The 21,542-nt window shown below is 36.6% G+C and overlaps 1 protein-coding gene across 1 annotated transcript; it reads right to left on the bottom strand.

Annotated features, from left to right (window-relative positions):
• Positions 1–501: 501 nt before the first annotated feature.
• Positions 502–20,790, bottom strand: LOC121418825 (threonylcarbamoyladenosine tRNA methylthiotransferase-like). The gene is made up of 13 exons (XM_041612996.1): positions 20,500–20,790; positions 13,497–13,667; positions 11,272–11,384; positions 10,599–10,829; positions 9,628–9,748; positions 6,344–6,447; positions 5,800–5,966; positions 4,726–4,871; positions 3,975–4,035; positions 2,877–2,996; positions 1,890–2,036; positions 955–1,113; positions 502–633 (listed from the first exon to the last, which is right to left on the bottom strand). Exons 2-13 carry the CDS (start codon positions 13,658–13,660, stop codon positions 502–504), a joined length of 1,665 nt encoding a protein of 554 aa, XP_041468930.1. The 5' UTR covers positions 13,661–13,667; positions 20,500–20,790.
• Between the last annotated feature and the right edge of the window lie 752 nt (positions 20,791–21,542).

The following is a 21,542-nucleotide window of genomic DNA, read 5'->3' as shown; positions in this document are numbered from 1 at the left end:
AGGTAGTTTTGATTAGACATGAAGAATGAATAGTGTATACCAATCAAGCCAACAAAGATAATCATTTCTGTAAAGTCCTCTGAATGGAAAGTAAAACCTATGAGGATTTACTTCATGAGAGCATGATTTGTAAAATCCCAATCTAATTCTTTGATCACATTTAAAACATCAGCATAGTCTTTTGTCAGTGTTGCCTCAACACTCATTGCACAAACCAAGGAAGATAATAGCAGAACACATTTATCAGATGAAGACCCATATTCAGGGTAAAGGTGCTTGTTACGATAACCCAACATCCAGGAAAAGCACCTATGATGATTGATGTTCTACATCCACACATGCTATCTTGTGACACTGTGACTGATACAGTACTTGTGGCTTTGTGAATAGTGCCCAGTACACTCCTGCAACAAGAATCACCACAGTAATGATGCCTCACTAAGGTATTTCTATAGTGTATTTGATATTGCAGTACAAGCTATCTTGTGACATGTTGATAAGCTATCTTGTGACATGCTGATAGGCTATCCTGCACACATCCAGGAAGACAACAGCTACAAGAACTGCCATGATTATTGATATCCAAGGCAATTGTGATTTCATGCTTGATGAAGATTTCCCAAGAGACTGTTCCTGCATCATAACACAATAAAATGAAAATAAATTGGTGGAAATGAAATTAAGAAGAGAATATTTCATGACAAATAATGGACAAACTCTTTGCATGAGAAAATTATAGATATTTCTAAGCATAATCTATTCACATGTACAAATGAAAAAATAATGCTCTTCAAAAACTGTCCATTATTCTCTATACTTTCAATATTCATCATGATACACAGATCCATCCAAATATGAAATCCAAGTTAAATAGATTATTAATTTTTCCTAATCTTGTTCAGCTGTACAGTAGATACACATTTCCATGAAAATATCAGGAATTAAAGAACCTACCTTTGCTGAAATCCGGTGTATTGGCGCTGATTGCAGCATTGGTATATTTCTAGCAGGCCTTACTTCAAGAACCTTGCCCATCAAGAAATGCTTTCCAACTGACTCTATCTCCACTTCTAATGTCCTACCAAGATATTCCTTGTTGTGCGGTACCAGTACCTACAGCAAAAATAAGCAACCAGAGTTGCATATTGAATTTTCATTTTGTTTATTTCCATTTCAAACGTTCACAATCTTGAAAAAATATAGCAAACTTCTGCAAACCAAAATTATACAGTCAAGAATATATTACAAACAGGGCGCCGTAACACAAAGGTTAGCGATTAATCGCTAAATGAAATGACCAATCAAGATCCTTGTTGCATGTGCAATTTGCGAAGTAGACTGACTATGAACCAATCAGAACTATTCTTTGATATTAGCGATCAATCGCAAACCTTTGTGTTACGGGACCCAGGTAGGATTAAATAGGTATTGGACGTGAATTTTTATCTAGGGATGCTTTACAATATTGTAACATTGAAATCCCTCTGAATAAACAATATAAACAGTATTTAATTGATGGGGAAATAAAAATTATAAAATGAAAATTCATTGTAAGTACTGGGCCCCATTTTATAAAAAAGTTGCTACAAAAGTAAGTCTTGCTGAAAATGTCAACTACCATGACAACAGTGAAAAGTATGCTTCTTGATTGGCTCTTCCAATGAAAGATGATATTCCAGTAAGAGTTGCTATCATAGCAACTTCTTACGCATTGGGGCCCAGATATTAAAGTTTATGCTTAGCATTAGCTCCAATACCATACCAATTCTCAAACAATAGAATGGACTTGATAGCCTTGAGCTTTATACAAAGGCATTGAGATTCATTTCTAATATCTATTAATGCTCTATAAAACACACCCCAGATATGAAAAAAAAAAATGCACAAACCTGGTCATAGAACTTGTTATGTGATACCAGATACTGCTTGTCATGTGACACTTCTGTGACGAGGACTTCAAACCTCTCACCCACCTTATCATCGTATGTCTGGTAGCTCTTAAATAGTGTCGTCAAAGCTTTTGTCCGACGCTTTTTCTGTGAAGACAACATTTGAAATGGTTTATTTTGCAAAGGTACAACATCTGCTTTTGATGAAAACAAAGCATATGATATCCAATCATTGTTCACAAGGCCTTCAATCCTAACTAGACAAGGCTATTTTGGTTGATTATACATGCCTATTATTCTGACAGTTTTGAGTCAAGTAACTAAACTGTTGGTGATTTCAATATCTTAAAGAAGACACCAAATTCTTGAATACATTTAAAACATCCTTTCCACAATAATTTGAAACATTTTATTTAACTCCAATCTCAAGACCAGAAATAGTGTCTATCTTGGAAGGCAATGCGTTGTTGAAAAACCAGTGGACAAAGCAAAGTTCTTACTGTGTTGGCACAAACATACAACCCGCCAGTGACTAAACTCATCTTGTGTTTCATGTGTTCAGAACAAAGTTTTCTAATGACAGACTGTCTGTCTGCAAATAATAAAGCAGCTAACCAATTTCCAGCTTAACCCTAAAAAAGTCATGATATGTTGACCAAATATATCACAGCAGATTCTTCAAACACAATATAAGAAATGTTACTAATGTTTGTTGAACAAGGTCTAAACAAGTTTTGCTATCACTGATGTTATGATAGTTATTTTGACCCATTGCAGAGAGGATTCCACAGCACATGAAACCACATCTTGTTAAGCTTTGTTGAACCATATCAGCACATCTGACTGAGTTTTACTGCAGTGAGATTATCAAGATATTTTGACCCATTTCACGGTACATTCTGCGGACAAAAATAACAAACATTTCTATGTTTGGTCGCACCATGTTTTAGAATATGGGAAGTGATGTCATGACAGGTGACCCATTACCTCTTGTGCAGGGACTTGAGGCCACTTGGCTGCCGGTGTACCTGGTCGAGGGAAGTACTGATTGATGAACACACTGGGGAATCGAAACTCCTCTATCAAACTCAGAGTTTCCTCAAAGTCCTGAAAAAAGAAACAATCAAAACCAATAACATTTCTTCCACCACCAAGTAACCACATGAAAACCTAACACTAACCATAAAATTTATTTCTACAATCATAAAAAAAAATACTATCAATAGTGCAGTTTGATATTTTTTGAGCAAAAATATTGTGCCGCTTAAGAACAAATCAAAATCTCAAAGAACAAGAACCCCTCAATGGAACTTTGAATGGCCTGAAATTCACAACGGTGTTTTTCTATCATTAATTTGAAATATACTTCATACGGTTACCTTGATTAATAACACTATTTTTTTTGCATATACTGAGAAGTCGTTGAATGATCATAACAAAGTAGGAAACTTATAAATTCAAGACTGGGGGCTACGTTTAATTTTTCAAACACTGGCAACAAAGTCAAGGGTGATTTTGGTGCCCTGTGACAAAAGTGCATATCGTATCAACATTGTACCATATCTCAATACATGCACTAAATTAAGTGTAATAAAAGCATGAAATCTGCCTTAACAATGGCTTCAGCCATTCATAAATGCCTCAGTGAACTTTGGCCAAGGCTTTAGACCACAGGTTTATAACCACCTTTGTGAATTTGAGAATTTTATAAAGCTTAATTCAAGCAATTCATTCTAAAATAGTTGAAATTGCACAATGAAACACACCTGTAAAGGACAGAAGACCTTAGGATGCAAACAACACTTTTTTTATCTGAGAATCAAACATTACTTTAGATTTCGATGAAAAGTGAAATGTAGCTCTATCTTAGGCAGAGTAACATTTTGCAGGGCGAATTCAATTTGAATGGAAAATATTGGCAACTGGCCTAACATGTTCTATACATTTTGCATATCTCACTGTAGTATTGGTAATTATCATTATCAGCATTACTTATTTCACTAAATGCTGCAAAGTTTAATACCCTTGTTCTGGATTATTGTCATTAATTTAAGAACTGTATTTCACACGAGGACAGATAGTTACCTTGTCATTCTCTGTGGGAAATCCGCATATTATGTCTGTTGCTATGGTAACACGAGGCACTCTGAAAGGCAGATATAGATATGAAAATATAAAAAGTAAAAAAGTTATTTTCATCATTGATTGATTAATAATGCTGAACTATGATTGGCTAAATACATTTGAGAAGCAAAGAAAGGACAGTTTAGTGTAAAGCTTAAATCTTAATATTTTTCTGCAACAAATATTCTTCTTTATAATTCATAGGTCTTTCATGCATGTATATATGGTACACTGTCATTAAAATAAGTTTTCAAAACAATGAGTCCACAACAGCAATAAAGACTTTGATTTTAACAGGTTTGAATACATATGCAATAGATTTTAATGTACATAAACTACTGAAAAAGAGGGGATTTCAAAAGCATCAATATTTGATGTGGAATGATGGTTTATTCTTTAAAAGCCTGAATTTCAAAGTTCAAGATTTCTTCCATGAATACTTACACTTTATTTATACTAATACTTTATTCATTTAGATAGAAATATCTATTTAGATATATCTCCAGCCTGGACCATCCCTTTGAAATAACAGGAAAAGTATATTTATTTCATTAGAGACAATTTGACCATGCAATGTATTGTTCAACCAAATATTTCATATGTGTAGCGGTGAAATGGTCGTAGTCCAATTACATAGCCTATATAGCTGCTAGTATTAAGTCATGTGCCTCAAAACAAACTTCTTTAAAGAATATATTTCTTAAAATCTTACTCTTTTCTAAGGAACTTTACAATTTTCCTAAAGTCATCAGAGCAGTATTCTCTCTTCATGTCCATGAGAACCGAATCTGATCCCGATTGAATTGGTATGTGAAGGAAGGAATATACCCTAGGATGGCGTAGTATCCTGGCAATACCCTATAGAAATATTACACACACACAGATACAATAGCAATTAGTGTTAAGCCTTGTTCAGATTTAGTGACACAATGCTCAGCAATAGTTTCCAGTGTTCAGACATGATAGGACAAATCTTAAAACTTTTGATAATCAATGCGGATTACACGCTCCATGTCCCCAAAATTGTATGAAATTGCGCTGGTAAACTTTTGACACCATAGGGATTCCATAATGATGGCATGAGCCATGCTAAATTACTTCATAATGAGTTCATGAGTTTGTCTGCATAACCTGCGTAGCCTTTTACAAATGCTGATTTAAGGGTATTGTTAGAAATCTGACTAGAGAAGGTTTTTTTTGTCTTGTGATTAAAAAATATTGCACATCCAAAAACTTGTTGATGTCTCATACGCTTTCATATTGTCCTATCCTACTGAATGCTGCTGAGCTATGATGCTAAGCTTTATTACAACTTGTCTGAATGAGGCTGTCATGCAAGATAGGCTACATCAGCCTCAATGTCAATGATACAGAATGATTATGATGTCTACTAAAGGAAAATATACAGGTTGCAAACTTCTGCTCATCGTGAACCAGAGTAAAAATCAAGAGATGGTGTTTAGCAATTAAATTATTGTCAAAATGAAAGGATTTCAATTTCAAGTACTAATTCAATTCATGTACCAATTTTGATATTTGTAACTTTTTATGATATCAATAATATAACATTCTATATCACTATTTAACACACAGCAAATATTCAGTGTACTTGGCAATGATGTACATAACAAAATAAAAGTACTAAGTAAGAAATCATACAACTCTCTACAAATGACACACAAACTTGTTAAGGATCTATGGAAGAGGTGTTTATTTGTTGGTGTTTGAAGATTCTCGATTTGTAAAGGATCGATGGGATTGCGGAAGTGTCCTTCTTTAAACTCACCTCTAAATGGTCAAGAATATAAGGTGGATTCGTCATGCCTATCCTCATCATACATCCCTCTGGTATGACATCTACTAACTGGTCAAGGAGCTCAACAATAGTCACTCCTATATCAATGCCATAGGCACCCGTGTCCTCACTGGTCAGCCAGATCTCACAGACTCCCTCTATTGACGAGAAAAATATATTGGGAAAATAAATCAAACAATTTACTATTACTTTAAACTGCTAGTTACAATTTTGTATTGACTGAAATAGCATTTGCACCAGAAGGTCTGAACGAGTGTGTGTGTATACTGGGAAACTCTTCATCTGTGCGCATGCCCAGTTCACAGAGGAGAGGAGTCAAATAATAGCTCTTGTTGCAATAAAAGCTTTCAGAAGACCTCTGAAGTTGTGTGTATCTGTGCGGTCTGCTTTGCAGCCTTGGTGGTGCAGGTTAGCTACAACATACATGTAAAGGAGACAACGTTGATCAAGTTGATTTTTCGTAACATAAATAATGAAATGTTAAAGGTCACACATTCAACTGTCATAAGCTTACCATCAAAAGACTGTTTTGCTCTGGCAACTAATTCTTCTGGTGGGTAACTACCAAGTTCTCCCCTTGCATGCTTTGTCTTGCAATAGGTGCATTGGTTTAGGCAGCTGGTGGAATAAAGGAAAACAAAACACGATATTAATCCAAAATTACCAGAAGTATCCATGACAGAGATATTGCTGTCCTGAACGAGAGCCTTACGTGAGTGAATTTCAATCTGCAAAGACTGCAATGCATTCCCAGTTTGACAAGTAATTAATAGAAGAAAAACAAAAATAAGAGTAAGAAACCACAAGAGCAATATTTTTCTTTTCTATCTCCATCATCAGTAAGCCTACACTACAGGCAATAGTAATAATATCGACCAGCTTTTGTTTTTTTCGGGAGATACCATAATATATTTCCCTCAAATTGCTCTTGTCAAGACTCTGGCAATGATACTACTTCAGGTAATATAAATGATATCTCCCTCAAAGCAAGTCAATACTATGTAAAGATATTATATAAAGATCAGCAGGGTTCCATTGCATAAAGCTAAGTGAGTGATTATATAGTTGATTTCATCATTGACTGTACATATCATGAATACAATCTATAAAACATCTAAGATCAATTATTAAAGGTAAACAAGTGGAATGCCTCTGGCCATCTCACCTGCATCACGCTGTTCAATATAGCAGCAGTGCTGACTTTGAAAACTACTCTAACTCGCACAAGATGTTCAGTGATACATGGTTACTCTTATGTCCACTTTTTATGAACTAGACCAATAAACTTACAGGGATATGATGGTTATTCAACAAAAAACCCCAACATGGCCAAAGTTCATTGACCTTACATGACCTCTGACCTTGATCATGTGACCTGAAACTCGCACAGGATGTTCAGTGATACTTGATTACTCTTATGTCCAAGTTTCATGAATCAGATCCATAAATTTTCAAAGTTATGATGGTAATTCAACAGATACATGTTCACCCAATTCGGCCAAAGTTCATTGACCTTTGACCTTGGTCATGTGACCTGAAATGTGCACAGGATGTTCAGTGATACTTGATTACTCTAATGTCCAAGTTTAACGAACTAGACCAATAATCTTTCAAAGTTATGATGGTAATTCAACAGATACCCCCAATTCGGCCAAAGTTCATTCACCCTAAATGACCTTTGACCTTAATCATGAGACCTGAAACTTGCACAAAATGTTCAGTGATGCTTGATTACTATTATGTCCAAGTTTCATGAATCAGAGCCATAAACTTTTAAATTTATGATGGGAATTCAACAGATACCCCCAATTCGGCCAAAGTTCATTGACCCTAAATGACCTTTGACCTTGGTCATGTGACATGAAACTCTAATAGGATGTTCAGTAATACTTGATTAACCTTATGGCCAAGTTTCATGAACTAGGTCCACATACTTTCTAAGTTATGATGTCATTTCAAAAACTTAACCTTAGGTTAAGATTTGATGTTGATGCCGCCGCCGTCGGAAAAGCGGCGCCTATAGTCTCACTCTGCTATGCAGGTGAGACAAAAACAGTAGTTGCAGCAAACAATTATTTCATGAGAAAGTCTTTTAAGTCATGGTTAATTGTCAAAATATTATCAAACATCTAGATCTGGTACATTAATGCAAACTTATCTTTGTAAAATCAAGAAATCTTAGCCCCGATAGTTCTGATGATCACCAACACAGAAAAGCATATGTGGGACAATGTATTAATATTGCTTTGAAAAATACTTGACATTTGATGGAATTCTATGCTTATTTTGCAGGTGCGTAGCTAGGGGTGGGGGGCAGTCACCCCCCAAAAATGCCCCCAAAAGAAAAAAAAAAGAAAAGGCAAAGAGAGAAAGGGGAAGAGAAGGGTACGATAGCTTTGTTTTTTATTTTTCTTTTTTTGTCAAAAGAATAAAACCCTAAATGAGGCATTCTTTTCTCTCTTCAAACAAAATTTTGCTTCCGCGCTTTGCGCGAATTGCGCGGAAAAATATCTAAAATACCTTTCCTCTTTGTTTCCCAGACGTTTTTATCCTCTCCGGCCATATGACTCGCATATTCTTGCCCAAAATTATAAAGTATACATGGGTGAAAAGAATATGAAAAGATTTTTTTTTTCAATCCCATTGACACAAAATTTTGGGTCTTCTGCTCAGAGCGGGTAAACACTATCGTCACTCTCCAAGTCCCGAATGCTATTTTCTTCCGCTTTTCAGTAAGCAGTTTTTATCAAAGTATCTGCTCAAAGGGGGTGGCATTCCTGTGCTATGTGAAAAAGTATTCATTATGAAACTGAAGTTTATTATATATTGCTGCATATCCACCTCCCGTTTCGCTTTGCACCATTAATTTGAAATTTGAATGTCACTGAAATTCCTTAATCATACAAATTAAGGAAGCGCTTAATGTGAGCGAAAATACATAATTATTTTCCTTACAAAATATATCACAGAGGTTTCAGTGATTCGCGTGCATAAGAATGGAAAAGTTCCTCTTCTAGCATCATTCCTTTCACAATTTGAGCTCTTTTTTCGTAATACAGTTATATGATCTGAGAAAGATCAAAATTAGAGCAGGTTAAGGTTTTTGAGAAATTTTGAAACTTCAGAGCTTCAAGGTCATTTGCAGAAAGGAATATACTCCTTTTATTTAATGTGGCTAAAGTTTTTGCAAACAAATCTGATGTGACCAAGGTAGACATTTACTTCTGTTCTCAATTTTTATCAAACATTTTAGCGTCCGCGCTTCATGCGGTAAGAGAAATTATTTCAAATTCCTCAATCTTTTCCCATTTAGGGCGCTTATAATTTCTTTCGAAAACAAGATTTATTCATCACAGTAAGTCAATTTAATTCCACTTGATAAGGGTAATAGAGACACAAGAGACGTCTTCTTTTTATTTGAATTTGATGAGATATCAAAAACTTCACGCTCCGCAAGGGAGGGGGGGAAACCCCCCTCCCTCCATCCTTCCCCTAGGGAGAACGCTTTGCGCGATCTGTAAGTGTTGGCACGCTTTGCGAAATCTGTAAGTGTTGGCCCGCTTTGCGTGCATTAACCGCCCCCTCCAAAATCAAATCCTGGCTACGCAGTTGTTATTTTGCTAATTTCTCAGCAATTACGCATTTTCTTCTAGAGCTATTTGATACATAATTAATTAAATACATACAAACACTTTGTGGTGATTTCATTGGATTCTGATCAAACTCATTTTGAGATTGTTACCACAACTGGTATTTATCTTTGAGCTTTGTTATGAAACCCTTGTGTTCAGTTCTTACCCTGTATTTATTGCGAGGATTTCTACCAGCGGATTTCTCCTTATCTTTGGCAGGTCCAGACTAGCTCCACCAATCTTCTTTCCTTCCTTCTTTTTCTGGCCAAACAACCTCACAGTATTCCCTGAAAATGAAAATAGTGGCAATTATTGAATTTACCCGAGTTAGAATGATTATATAATGGTGCTGCTGCTGGGCATTTTAAAATTTTTTTTTTAGAAGACCCAAAATATACAAATCGCGTGTTTGTGAGATCATAACAATATCATCCATGACATCACCACCACAAACAATGAAACCAACAATGGCAACGACAATGATATTGATAACAAGCATTCATAAATACTTAATGGGAAACACAATAACTCAGTGACCTCACATTTGTTTTTTGTGACATTTGCTCTCGACTTGTCTTTAGCCTTTATTCAGCTTGGGGTTAGGAATGTGACCGAATTATGTCTCTAAATAAAACTGTGAGGGTTGGGATCACGGTAAGGAACTTAAGGTTAGCTTAAAGATAAGGTTTTGACTTTGGCTTAATCGGCATGACTGGACCACACCTCATTACATAAAATCTTGATGCTTGACAATAGGAATGCTCTTCCATCAGCATTTAGATTGATTTAGTCTTTGCATGCTTATTTATTTCAGAGTGGATAACATTGATATATGTTCTTCTGATATTTTCACAGAATTCTATTTTCCTCAGTGCACCACTGAATGCTTTGCTGAGAGACATTTTCTAGTATCTTCCTTATAAACAGATATGAAGTGCCTATCTTGATGAGATAAAGGAAAAAAAAGACATTCAAAACAAATCTCATCTAAGTTATCAGTTGAAAGCTGTGAAAGATATCAGTTTAATATATAAATCAAATTACTTGGTTCTCTGCAAGATAAACCTAAGTCACACAATTATCAAAGTGAAGTAACTTTTGATGAGCATGATGTCAAATGAAATTGGAATACTTCACCCTTTATGGTCTCTTCGACAACTTCCACCACCCTGTCGATTTGTTGCACACCGATGACACTGACCCCTTGAATGTATTTAGCTCTTGGCTGGGCCTGAGGTACACAGCCAGCTAGAACCAGTGCTTTGCCCTGCTGCTGTGCTTTCTGGATCTCATTCCTGAAATGATCTTCAGCCGGGTTCTTCACTGTACAGCTGTTGAGCAACCAGACATCAGCTCCAGTTGAATCATCTGTTAATTGGTGTAAGAAAAGAAGCATCCATCTGCAGGCATTATATACACTATATTCATGATGATCAATGCAATCATCATCACCAATACATCACCATCATTACGATGGTCATTATCATCACTATCATCATTGCAACCACATCAGCAGCAGCATCATCATCACCACTACCACCACCACTACTACTATCATCATCTTGCAACTGTCACCATAACCGTGCCACTATCACCACATCCTTATCTGCCATTGTCATCATCATCATCATCACCATTATCATCATAAATATCATCAACATCATCCACACCATAACCATGGTTGTTGATTTTTTTGTCTTTTGACATTTTTTCCTACAGTATAAAATGTGAAATTCAAAATTTAACCACAATAGATTCTTTATTTACTCTTCTATAGAGATGTGAAGTATTGTGATTGTGATAGACTTACCAGTAATTGAATACCCATAGTTTGCAAGCTGACCTGCCATATACTCTCCATCAGAGCTATTGTGTGAGCAACCCCATGTCTTCACAAAGATTTTCTGGGTTCCTGGTATAATGCTGAAACAAATTAACAGAAACAATAGAATACACATAGAAGTAGAATTAGAGTTCATGTATTGTAAAGTGTGTAGTCAGTATTTTCTATACATGTCAAAATATTTAGTAAGTAAATTAAATTGATGTATGATGATGTAAACTACATATAGCCATACCTGAAAGAAAACATAAGTTTTCAAGGCCAATAAACATGTTTAGTACAGGTATGGCCATTTTTAAATAAACTGCACCAGTAGGTACGAGCTCTCTCATAAACTATGAATTTGTGATATCAATTGCAACTACACATTATTTAGATCAATTTTTATCAAACCTGTTGCTCCAAATTTCAACATGTAAGGTTTTTCTTTGTTTCAGTTTTTTTTTTCAAAACTGTACAAATCTTATGTTAAAAAAATTGCTTGACCCTAAGGCCCTGTTTGACTTTTTTCCTAGTCTAATTGTTTAAATGAGAGGTACTGAACATGTAAGTAACAGAAAACAAGGAGTTTGGAAATTGTTAAATGGGGATCAACTTTTAGTAATTTAACGCTGGTGAAAATGGAAAAAAAGTCAGTCTGCAAGCCCGTGTTAATGAGCAAATGAGCAAGATTTATCAAAGTCCTTTCGTGGCTGAATTCATGTCCCTGCAGAAGCTCGTGAATTGTGAGACTGTTTCTCAAAGAATAATAACCATTTCTCCTTGAGTGAAATTGATTATTTTTGTACCATATGAAAGAGTAAATGTTACTCTTTTATACAGATCATTCTTTTTAATAAAATCTTTTGATAAATAAGCATATTTTAGGCATGAAAAGATGCATCAAATGGAATTTTCTTCCTTTTTTTCTCTTGCAAATTGTGCAAAATTTTGTGTTTTAGGCACAAAATCATCAGAAAGCTCAAACTCTATAATTTCTTACAGTGCCACTCGATATGTGGCACCTTTTAGATGAGTCAGCAGCCAGCTTTTTCCATCAAAATGCAAGACAAGATTTCTGAAATTTCTGAGTAGCATACAATCCAGAGTTCTGATTGGTTGAATAGTGTTTCCAAAACAAGCGTGGGTAATGTGACCTTGCACAGGCAAGAGTGTGGGAACATTGGAATTTGTGTGGGTGTGTGGTCTCCATGACCAATCAGAGTGCAGTATTCTTCTTTTTAAACTGTTAAATGTACTTGGCCTATGGAAAGCTGGCTGCTGACCCATCTAAGATACCTCTTCTGATAAATATTAAATCATATGAAAGCTTAGATCTTCAGCTTTATGATAATCAAAAAATTGTTTGGGCCCAACCAGAAATAAAGTGTAAAAACAACAAGTTTTGTTGCATGAAAATAATTATTTTGTTTCATGTTTTAGATCAAAAGTTTCACCTATGTTACAAAATCTTTTTAAAAATCCAGACACATGACCTGAAAGAATGATTTTTCTTCTTTATAAAGATACCAGAAACATGAAATTTGGTCCATATTTATAGCAGCAATGGCCCAATAAAAAGAGGCGTTTTTGTACGCACCAAGCTTATTAACAATGCAAAAACCCTCTAGCCATGAAAATTAGTTGGTTAAAAGAAGCTACTTTTTCAGGGCTTGCCGACTGACTGTATACCCAAATGTACAGCCCTAAAATTTAAGATAACATTGCATTGTACACTGAAGTTTACATCGTTTACTTGAAATGATCGAATATCAGAAGTTTACATCATTTACTTGAAATGATTGAATATCACTATCAGATAGAACAATTTTTTTTAATCTTGTGGGACCTAGCCCTTCGTCACATTGCTATGCTAAAAAAAAATCATTCCCTGGTTGAAACTTCTTTGTACTCATCAAACAGGGAAGCTCAGAACCTACCCCAAGCAAGCACAGGGGCCGTGTAAGTGTGTGTGTGTGTGGGGGGGGTGGGCTTCAGCCCCCCTCCCCCACTTTGAAAACTGTTCTGTGGCCCCTGAGGAATAATGTAAAGAACTTGTGATTTTGGTAACTTTGGTATTGGCTACTATGGTAACAGGGCCTAGCAGCCAATTAGAATCAAATTATCAAGTTTTAGGTTTTTTTAACGTAATGGACACCCATGCTGTGACAACCAAACTTGAGACTCAATTTAAAAAGAAAATTTGGCAATACCTGTCTGCTTTGATATCTTCCTCTTTTTTCCTTCTGTCTTTCTTTCTATTCATCACTTTGGGCATTACATCCTGTTTGTTTGCGAATCTTTCCTTTGGTGTGACATCTCCAGCTGATATGATGTCTTCAATATCATCAATCCCAACTTCACAAGCAGATGGCATCTTGATTCTAGGGAAGCACAGTCAAATAATTATTTATGCTAGGAATATTCAATCTTCAACAACTTCCTATTAAATATCATTCAGGCCTGTGGATATGCGGGGGTGAGTGGTTAAGCAATAATTAAAAATATATATTGAATATTCGATAATGGTTTAATGATTATGTTGATATATATCGCGATAACACGTTATGAACAAAATACTGTTTTGTATAGCTTTAAACCAACTCAGAACTTCGTATGATGGTACCCAAATGACCACTTTTCATGGATAAGCACCAATGTAAGCAGCCTTACTTTCATTTTCCCCTTCCCTGCTCTCAAGGAATTACAGCTCATAAAGAACATATAGAGTCTATCCAACACAATTTTCAGACTCTGTGATAATATCTGGGGCCTATTGCATAAAACTTTTGTCATAAAAAAAAAACTCTAGCAAAAAAAATCATGCTAATGAAAATTACACATTAAAAAACTCTGGCAAAAAAAATGCCAGTTTTATATGGCAAAATTTTATGCACCAGTCCCCAGGATCAGTACATTTCAGTTACAAACATGAAAATTTCATTTTGGGCTAGATCTGGATCCAACAGTTCACTTTAGAAAACTTATACATGCATACATAGAATGACATTCATCAAAAATCCAACTCAAAATGGTGGAAAATAATAAATTTTGCGCATTTCATGTGAAGACGTCAAAATGCAGCCTTTCTCATCAAAATCCCTGAATTGTGTGTAAAAAGAATGGGTGCGCAGACATGGGCCACCATCTTCATGATCTGTTTGTTATCTGAAAATGACTGGCCAAGGTTTTTTCCAAGAAAATCATATATTTCTCTCTAACTTTTAAGAGACTTTTCAGGCCCTGGGAACAACTGGGGGAGCTGATGTAAATTTGACAAGCAAACAAAAAAAGTTTTCAAAATATTTGGTCATTTTGCTTACATTTCTCCATTTTTAAACACCAGAAAGCATGGCAGTGGCACAGGGCCGTCGCCAGGGGGGGGGGGGGTGCGGAGGGTGCGAACGCACCCCCCTTCAGAACCAAAAAATAAATAAATAAATAAATAAAAAAAAAATTAAAAAAAAACAAAAAAAACAAGGGGAATGCCTCTGGCCGTCTCACCTGCATCACGCAGTTCAATATAGCAGCAGTGCTGACTTTGAATACTACTCTAACTTGCACAAGATGTTCAGTGATACATGGTTACTCTTATGTCCACTTTTTATGAACTAGACCAATAAACTTACAGAGATATGATGGTTATTCAACAGATACACCCAATTCGGCCAAAGTTCATTGACCTTTGACCTTGGTCATGTGACCTGAAATGCGCACAGGATGTTCAGTGATACTTGATTACTCTAATGTCCAAGTTTAACGAACTAGACCAATAAACTTTCAAAGTTATGATGGTAATTCAACAGATACCCCCGATTCGGCCAAAGTTCATTGACCCTAAATGACCTTTGACCTTGATCACGTGACCTGAAACTCGAACAGGATGTTCAGTGATACTTGATTACTCTTATGTACAAGTTTCATGAATCAGATCCATAAACTTTCAAAGTTAAGATGGTAATTCAACAGATACACCCAATTCGGCCAAAGTTCATTGACCTTTGACCTTGGTCATGTGACCTGAAACGCGCACAGGATGTTCAGTGATACTTGATTACTCTAATGTCCAAGTTTAACGAACTAGACCAATAAACTTTCAAAGTTATGATGGTAATTCAACAGATACCCCCGATTCGGCAAAAGTTCATTGACCCTAAATGACCTTTGACCTTAATCGTGAGACCTGAAACTTGCACAAAATTTTCAGTGATGCTTGATTACTATTATGTCTCATGAATCAGATCCATAAACTTTCAAAGTTATGATGGGAATTCAACAGATATCCCCAATTCGGCCAAAGTTCATTGACCCTAAATGACCTTTGACCTTGGTCATGTGACATGAAACTCTAATAGGATGTTCAGTAATACTTGATTAACCTTATGGCCAAGTTTCATGAACTAGGTCCATATACTTTCTAAGTTATGACATTTCAAAAACTTAACCTCAGGTTAAGATTTGATGTTGACGCCGCCGCCGCCGTCGCCGTCGGAAAAGCGGCGCCTATAGTCTCACTTTGCTTCGCAGGTGAGACAAAAACCGGAGGGGGGTGGGGTAGGGATACTTGAGGGCTCTTTTGAAAAAGATCTGGCCGGCGGGCTAAATAACTGCATGAAATTGAGTTAATACGTTGTTTTTTGTGTTTTTGTGTTTTTTTTTCATAAAAAGCACCCCCCCTAGAAAAAAGCTGGTGACGGCCCTGCAGTGCAGCACCCCCGCTTCCCAGGGCCACGGAGACTTTTTGGCATAGATCTACTTCATAATTGAATATATTTTGTGAAATTAAAAAAAATCATGATTAGTCTAGATTTAAGTCTTAAGTTAAAACAACTTTTGGAATGTAATGCAACTTGATTGTCAACTGTTAAAATTAGACATGTGCTAAATAATAATTAGATCTATAATAGACCTAGACCAAAAGCTTTAGTCTCTGTTATATTGGTTGTTCCGCTGAACTCTGTTGGCTCTTCTCACCAATTTCAGAGACCGAAGTTCTAATTCAATGGCCATATGTTTATGTATTAGGTTCAGATAAACCAGGGAAGTAAGAGTTGCGCGACAGCCGGAGTAAGCCACTGTTTTTTTTTCCTGTTAAGTTTATTTTTTCCAGTTTTGGAACATTTCAGGCCAAAACAGAATAGAATAATCTTCATTTTGGTCCGATTCGTTTAATATATTCTCATGAAATTAAGACAAAAATCGATGAGCCATGTTGGGGGATTTTGCATTGTTAACCCCCTGATGGTAATTTAAAGGTACGATTTGTGATATTTATCAGCCGATGCAAGAATTTTAAGAAATCTAAGTTAGCACTGCTCATGATATTGTTGCCCTCTATACGCGTCTTGTTGTAGCAACCTAGGCTACGATAACAAAGATGGCAAGATGGCGACAATTACAGACTGATTAAACGCTCCTCTAGTATCTACTTTTCATATTTTCCAGTTTTATGAACTTTAATATTATTTTTAAAATATGACTTTAAGTGCGGAAAGGGTCCAAAAAAAAACCCCAAGTATTTTGGAGCAACATTATTGTTGTCAAAATACTACTCGGTGCGTGTATAGCAATGGGAGAATAAGTATGTCAGTGATTAGACAGCAGCCAGGGTTCTGTCTGTTTTGAGTTTTTTAAAAACATTTAAAAATTTGTTATTTCTCCTTATACACAGGCGGCTCGCGATGGTGCAGAGCTGCCATTAGGGGGTTAACAATGCAAAATCCCCCCGACGGGGCTCATTGATTTTTGTCTTTATTTCATAAAAATATATAAAAAATTGGACCAATATAAAGATTATTCTATTCCGTTTTGGCCTTAAATGCACCCAAACCGGAAAAAATAAACTTAAAAGGAAAAATAAACAGTGACTTACTTTGGCTGTCGCGCAACTCCCACTGGTTCATCTGAACTTAATACATTAACGTATGGCCATTAAGTCCCTGTACAGACCTAGTTAGATCTTCGGTCTCTGTGATTGGTGAGTTGAGCCAACCGAGTTCAGCAGAACAACCAACGTAACAGAGACCAAAGCTTTTGGTCTTGTTAGTGATATGACATTAACCTCAAGGAGCCTCCTCCTGGCTATGCAAACTGTCTAGGTCTAACTTTACTGCGGCAGCCGAACACAGTTACTTAGCCTAGTAGTATATAACCTGATGGCAGTTACTATTCTTACCAACATTACAATTACAGGTAGTTGAGCTGAGTGAGAATGCCAGAGGCTAATGTCTATCAAATCAATATTTTCATGAGTGAGATTGATAGAAATGCATGCAAACAGTAAGTGGGAAATGAAGTGAGAAAAACCAAATGAGCGAGTCTTACTCTGTCTCTCAAGAGTCTCATAATGGGTCATATAAAATAATACCAAAAAAAATGTCTCCAAGAGTTGGCAGCCCTGCCAGATTAAAACATGGACCTACATGGTTAAAATTAACCCAGGACTTGTCTGTAATATTAGGCATAGGATACTCTCTCAAAATGGGATAGAATGGGGTTGCAATAGCACCCCAAATAAAAGGGCGAAAATAAATTACCGGTATGCACTTACAGATGAAGTGAAGGTCTATATCGTGACACAGAATCCAGACATCTGAGACACAAAACAAGACCCTCAAAAAAAGGACAAGTTCTGTCTCGTTCTTTCTTTCTAAAATGAAAACAAAATGGCTGATCGATTCCGAGAACGAACGCAACATGGGAGTCTTTAACTTTAACTTTTTTTGAGTATCCAGTTTGTTCCTCGATGTCAGGATCCTGTGTATAGACCTTCATCAATATAATCGAGGTAAGTGCATAATCTATTTAAATTCCCCTTTTATTTTGAGTGCTATTGCGATCATGCGACCCCATTCTAACCCATTTTGGAGAGTACCCACGTCTGCATAGCCTAGTATATTTTGTTCAATATTCTGAAATACGGGACAAATAGCCTAGGCCTAGGCGTCCCATGAAGGGTATGTGGGGACGATCCCGGGAAGTACGGGACGTCTCGTCACCCTGGATAAAATGGATCTCAGAATACCAACCCTGGCCCCTGGGCTCCAGCCCGCCAAACAAGCGTGCCGGAGCTCTCTAACCCTGGGTTAGGACAAAAATATTACATGGTCAGTTTCCCCATGTCTGCGCGGTCTCCCAAGTCTGCATACCCGCATATCTGCGCGATTCTAGTAAAAAAAGATACGCAATGAGCACAAACTTTACACATGCAATACAGAGATGCCAAGTTCAAAGACCAGCTATGCATGAGATTTGCAGTGAATCTGAGTGAGATCATAGACATTGTGTACAATGTATATGGGGATAGGCTGTGATAGTTGCGTGAGACAGAGATTTGAGGGGATGAACAAGAGTCCAAAATGCTTGAGTCTCACGCATAATGCGTGAGACTTGGTAGCTCTGGCAATATATAGACAGGTATTCATAAAAAAATCTGACTCAAAATGGTGGAAAAATAATGAATTCAGGGCATTTCATGCAACAGCCTCAAAATGCAGCCTTTGTCATCAAAATTCCTGAATCGTGTGCAAAGTGAATGAGTGCGCAGACATGGGGTCCCATTTTTTTTTCAATCTGAAAATGACAGCCCGAGGTTTTTTCCAAGAAAATCATATATTTCTTTCAAATTTTTATGAGATATTTGGCACACTAACAAAATTATGATGTAAGGAGCATTACCAACTGAAAGATTTTGTGAAATAAAAAGAAATTCACTTTAAATCTTAACTCAAATCATTAGGTGTGCAGACTTGGGGCCCACCATAAATAATAAGCTTGCCTTGACAAAAAAAACCCCACACCTAGCCAGGAGGCTTCTAGAGAGTAAAAATCATGGCATTATCGTGATAATGGGAACCACTGTTCACTTCATACAGTAGACCAAAACTTCGGTCTCTGTTATGTTGGTTATTCAGCTGAACTCCGTTGGCTTCACTCACCAAATACAGAGACCGAAGTTCTAGCGCGATCTGTACAGGGGACTCAAGTCAATGGCCATATGTTTATGTACTTAAGATCGGATAAAACGGGGAAGTGAATTTGCGCGACAGCCGAGGTGACTGTTTTTGTTCCTTTTAACTTGATTTTTTTCTGTTTTTTGGCAATTAATGCCAAGAGGGAATATTAATTTGCATTTCATTTTCAGTTGCATACATTTTCAAAATTTTTATTCATTAAAGTAAAAAATTGAAGAGCCCCGACGGGGGGATTTTGCATTGCAAGTCCCCTAGCATTCTGGACTCTTGTTCATCCCCTCAAATCTCTGTCTCACACAATTATCACAGCCTATCTCCATATACTTTGTACACAATGTCTGTGATCTCACTCAGTCTCAGATTCACAGAAAATCTCACGCCTAGCTGGTCTTTGAACTTGGCATCTCTGCTATTTCCACCTCCATTCACTTTTTACACAACAAGTGCGCGTATATAAATCGACGAGTGGTTCCCAAAACCACGATTTGGCCAAAATCATTTACTAACGTAACTTAATGAGAGTAAGTTACGTTAGTAAATGATTTTTACTCTCTAGAAGCCTCCTGGCTACCCACACCATCAAAACAAAAGCCCCTCATTCAATCACTGATTCAGTCAGTCCTGGACTATTCTACATGACTAAGTCTAAGTAAGTTACAGTAGGCCACTTGTTCACTGCTACCATCTGGCCTGTGGAGAATCTACAGGTAGGACGTCTATGTGGTATGCCAATGCTGTATAGAGCACACACTTTAAAAAATCATTAAAATATCACTTTTGTGACCAAAATTACTAATTTCCATACAGTTTTAATTTATTTATCATTAGTAATGTGGGAATAATTTTTGTATTCACCAGAGCGCTCAAAAACTTGAATTTTGGGCATATTTTTGTGTACGCCCTCTATTGGTGGAAAGTAATATGGCAAGAAAATTTTCATTTTTTGATCTCTATTTTTAATTAAGAAAAAATTATATAAAGAATCAAATTTAAATAAGAGCCAAGCAGTATGAATTAACAGGTCTAATGGAAACTGTCAGTGTAAAAAATCAAGCATTTGCCCCAAAGAAAAAGAGAAAAATAAGCCAAACATTGCCACCCTTATTTTGTCACACATGGAGATATAACTGAGAACAAGGTTATATTATAACCTTGTTCATTGAATGAGTGCAGTAGGCCTACTAGGCCTACCGCCCGGTAATAAAAAATTACATGCATGAAATCGACATCAATGCTATTTTACCCTGATTTTAGTGCAGGAAGCTGTGTCTTTTGCGTGTTCCGTCGCGTTTACTTGTTGAGCTGATCTTCACAGGAATAGGAAACCAGACCGTATATCGTACTGCTGCATGCTGACGACCCTACTGCAGTGACAATGTCCGTAACATACACATATAGGTTCAATGAGATTATCATACTCCTGTGATAAAGCCACTCAAATTGCGCAGGGGCAAATCCCTCTGCCAGGTACTGGTAACTACATGTATAGCAGTCTCGAGTTGGCTAGCTGTGAGCTGGACGAGGCGTGTGTGCGTCTGCGTTTAATTGGGAGGGGGGGGGGGGGGGGAGGGGGCAGCGGACTGTTTGATGGATACGAGATTGGTTATGTATCAGGGACAGGGGCGGATCCAGAGAGGAGGGGGGGGGGGCAAAAGTTAATGATAAGGAAAAAAAAACAAGGTCTTCACTTTCAAAGGGGGTGGGGGCACACTTGCATGTGTTTTATTGGATTTTTTATTAACATCCTGTGGGAGTGATGATCATGAATGACAAGATCTTGTATCCAATTAAGATCTTCATCTCATCATTTCTCCCAAAGGATGCAGACACAAGATCACAGATCTTGTCATCTGATCATCTCTTCTATATGCAGACATGTCGAGATCTGAGATCTTGTCATCTCTTATGAAAAATGTAGACATGACGAGATCCAATTAATGTCTTGTCATCTCTTCTGCAGGATGTAGACATGACAAGATATTGAGATCTCGTCATCTCATAAGGGCATTTTTTAAATGGAGAACCATTTATGTATTCACTGTTGAAGTTTGAACCTCTTATGTAATTTTTTTCTTATTTTTTTTTTCTATTTTTTTCTGAAACACCTTGAGCATCGGAGATTGAAAAATGTGTTATACAAATCTCATTATCCCTATCATAATAAGTATTATCTATATATTATGACTATTTTGGTATCTACTGATTTTCTTTCTTAACAAATAAAAACTCATAAATATAAATATTTTTCTCATATGCTGAACTCAATTTTTACAGATATAAATAAAA

Source organism: Lytechinus variegatus, chromosome 7, assembly GCF_018143015.1.
Source record: "Lytechinus variegatus isolate NC3 chromosome 7, Lvar_3.0, whole genome shotgun sequence".
Classification (NCBI taxonomy): Eukaryota; Metazoa; Echinodermata; class Echinoidea; order Temnopleuroida; family Toxopneustidae; genus Lytechinus; species Lytechinus variegatus.
Note: the sequence above shows the minus strand (reverse complement) of the source record. Positions and strands in the feature narration are given on the sequence as shown.

Coding starts and splice junctions, on each gene's coding strand:
- LOC121418825 (XM_041612996.1), bottom strand. CDS start 13,660: ATGCCATCTGCTTGTGAAGTTGGGATTGATGATATTGAAGACATCATA. Junction 10,830..11,271: donor CTATGGGTATTCAATTACTG/GTAAGTCTATCA, acceptor ACCAATTAACAG/ATGATTCAACTGGAGCTGAT. Junction 6,448..9,627: donor ATCCTCGCAATAAATACAGG/GTAAGAACTGAA, acceptor TTATTCCACCAG/CTGCCTAAACCAATGCACCT.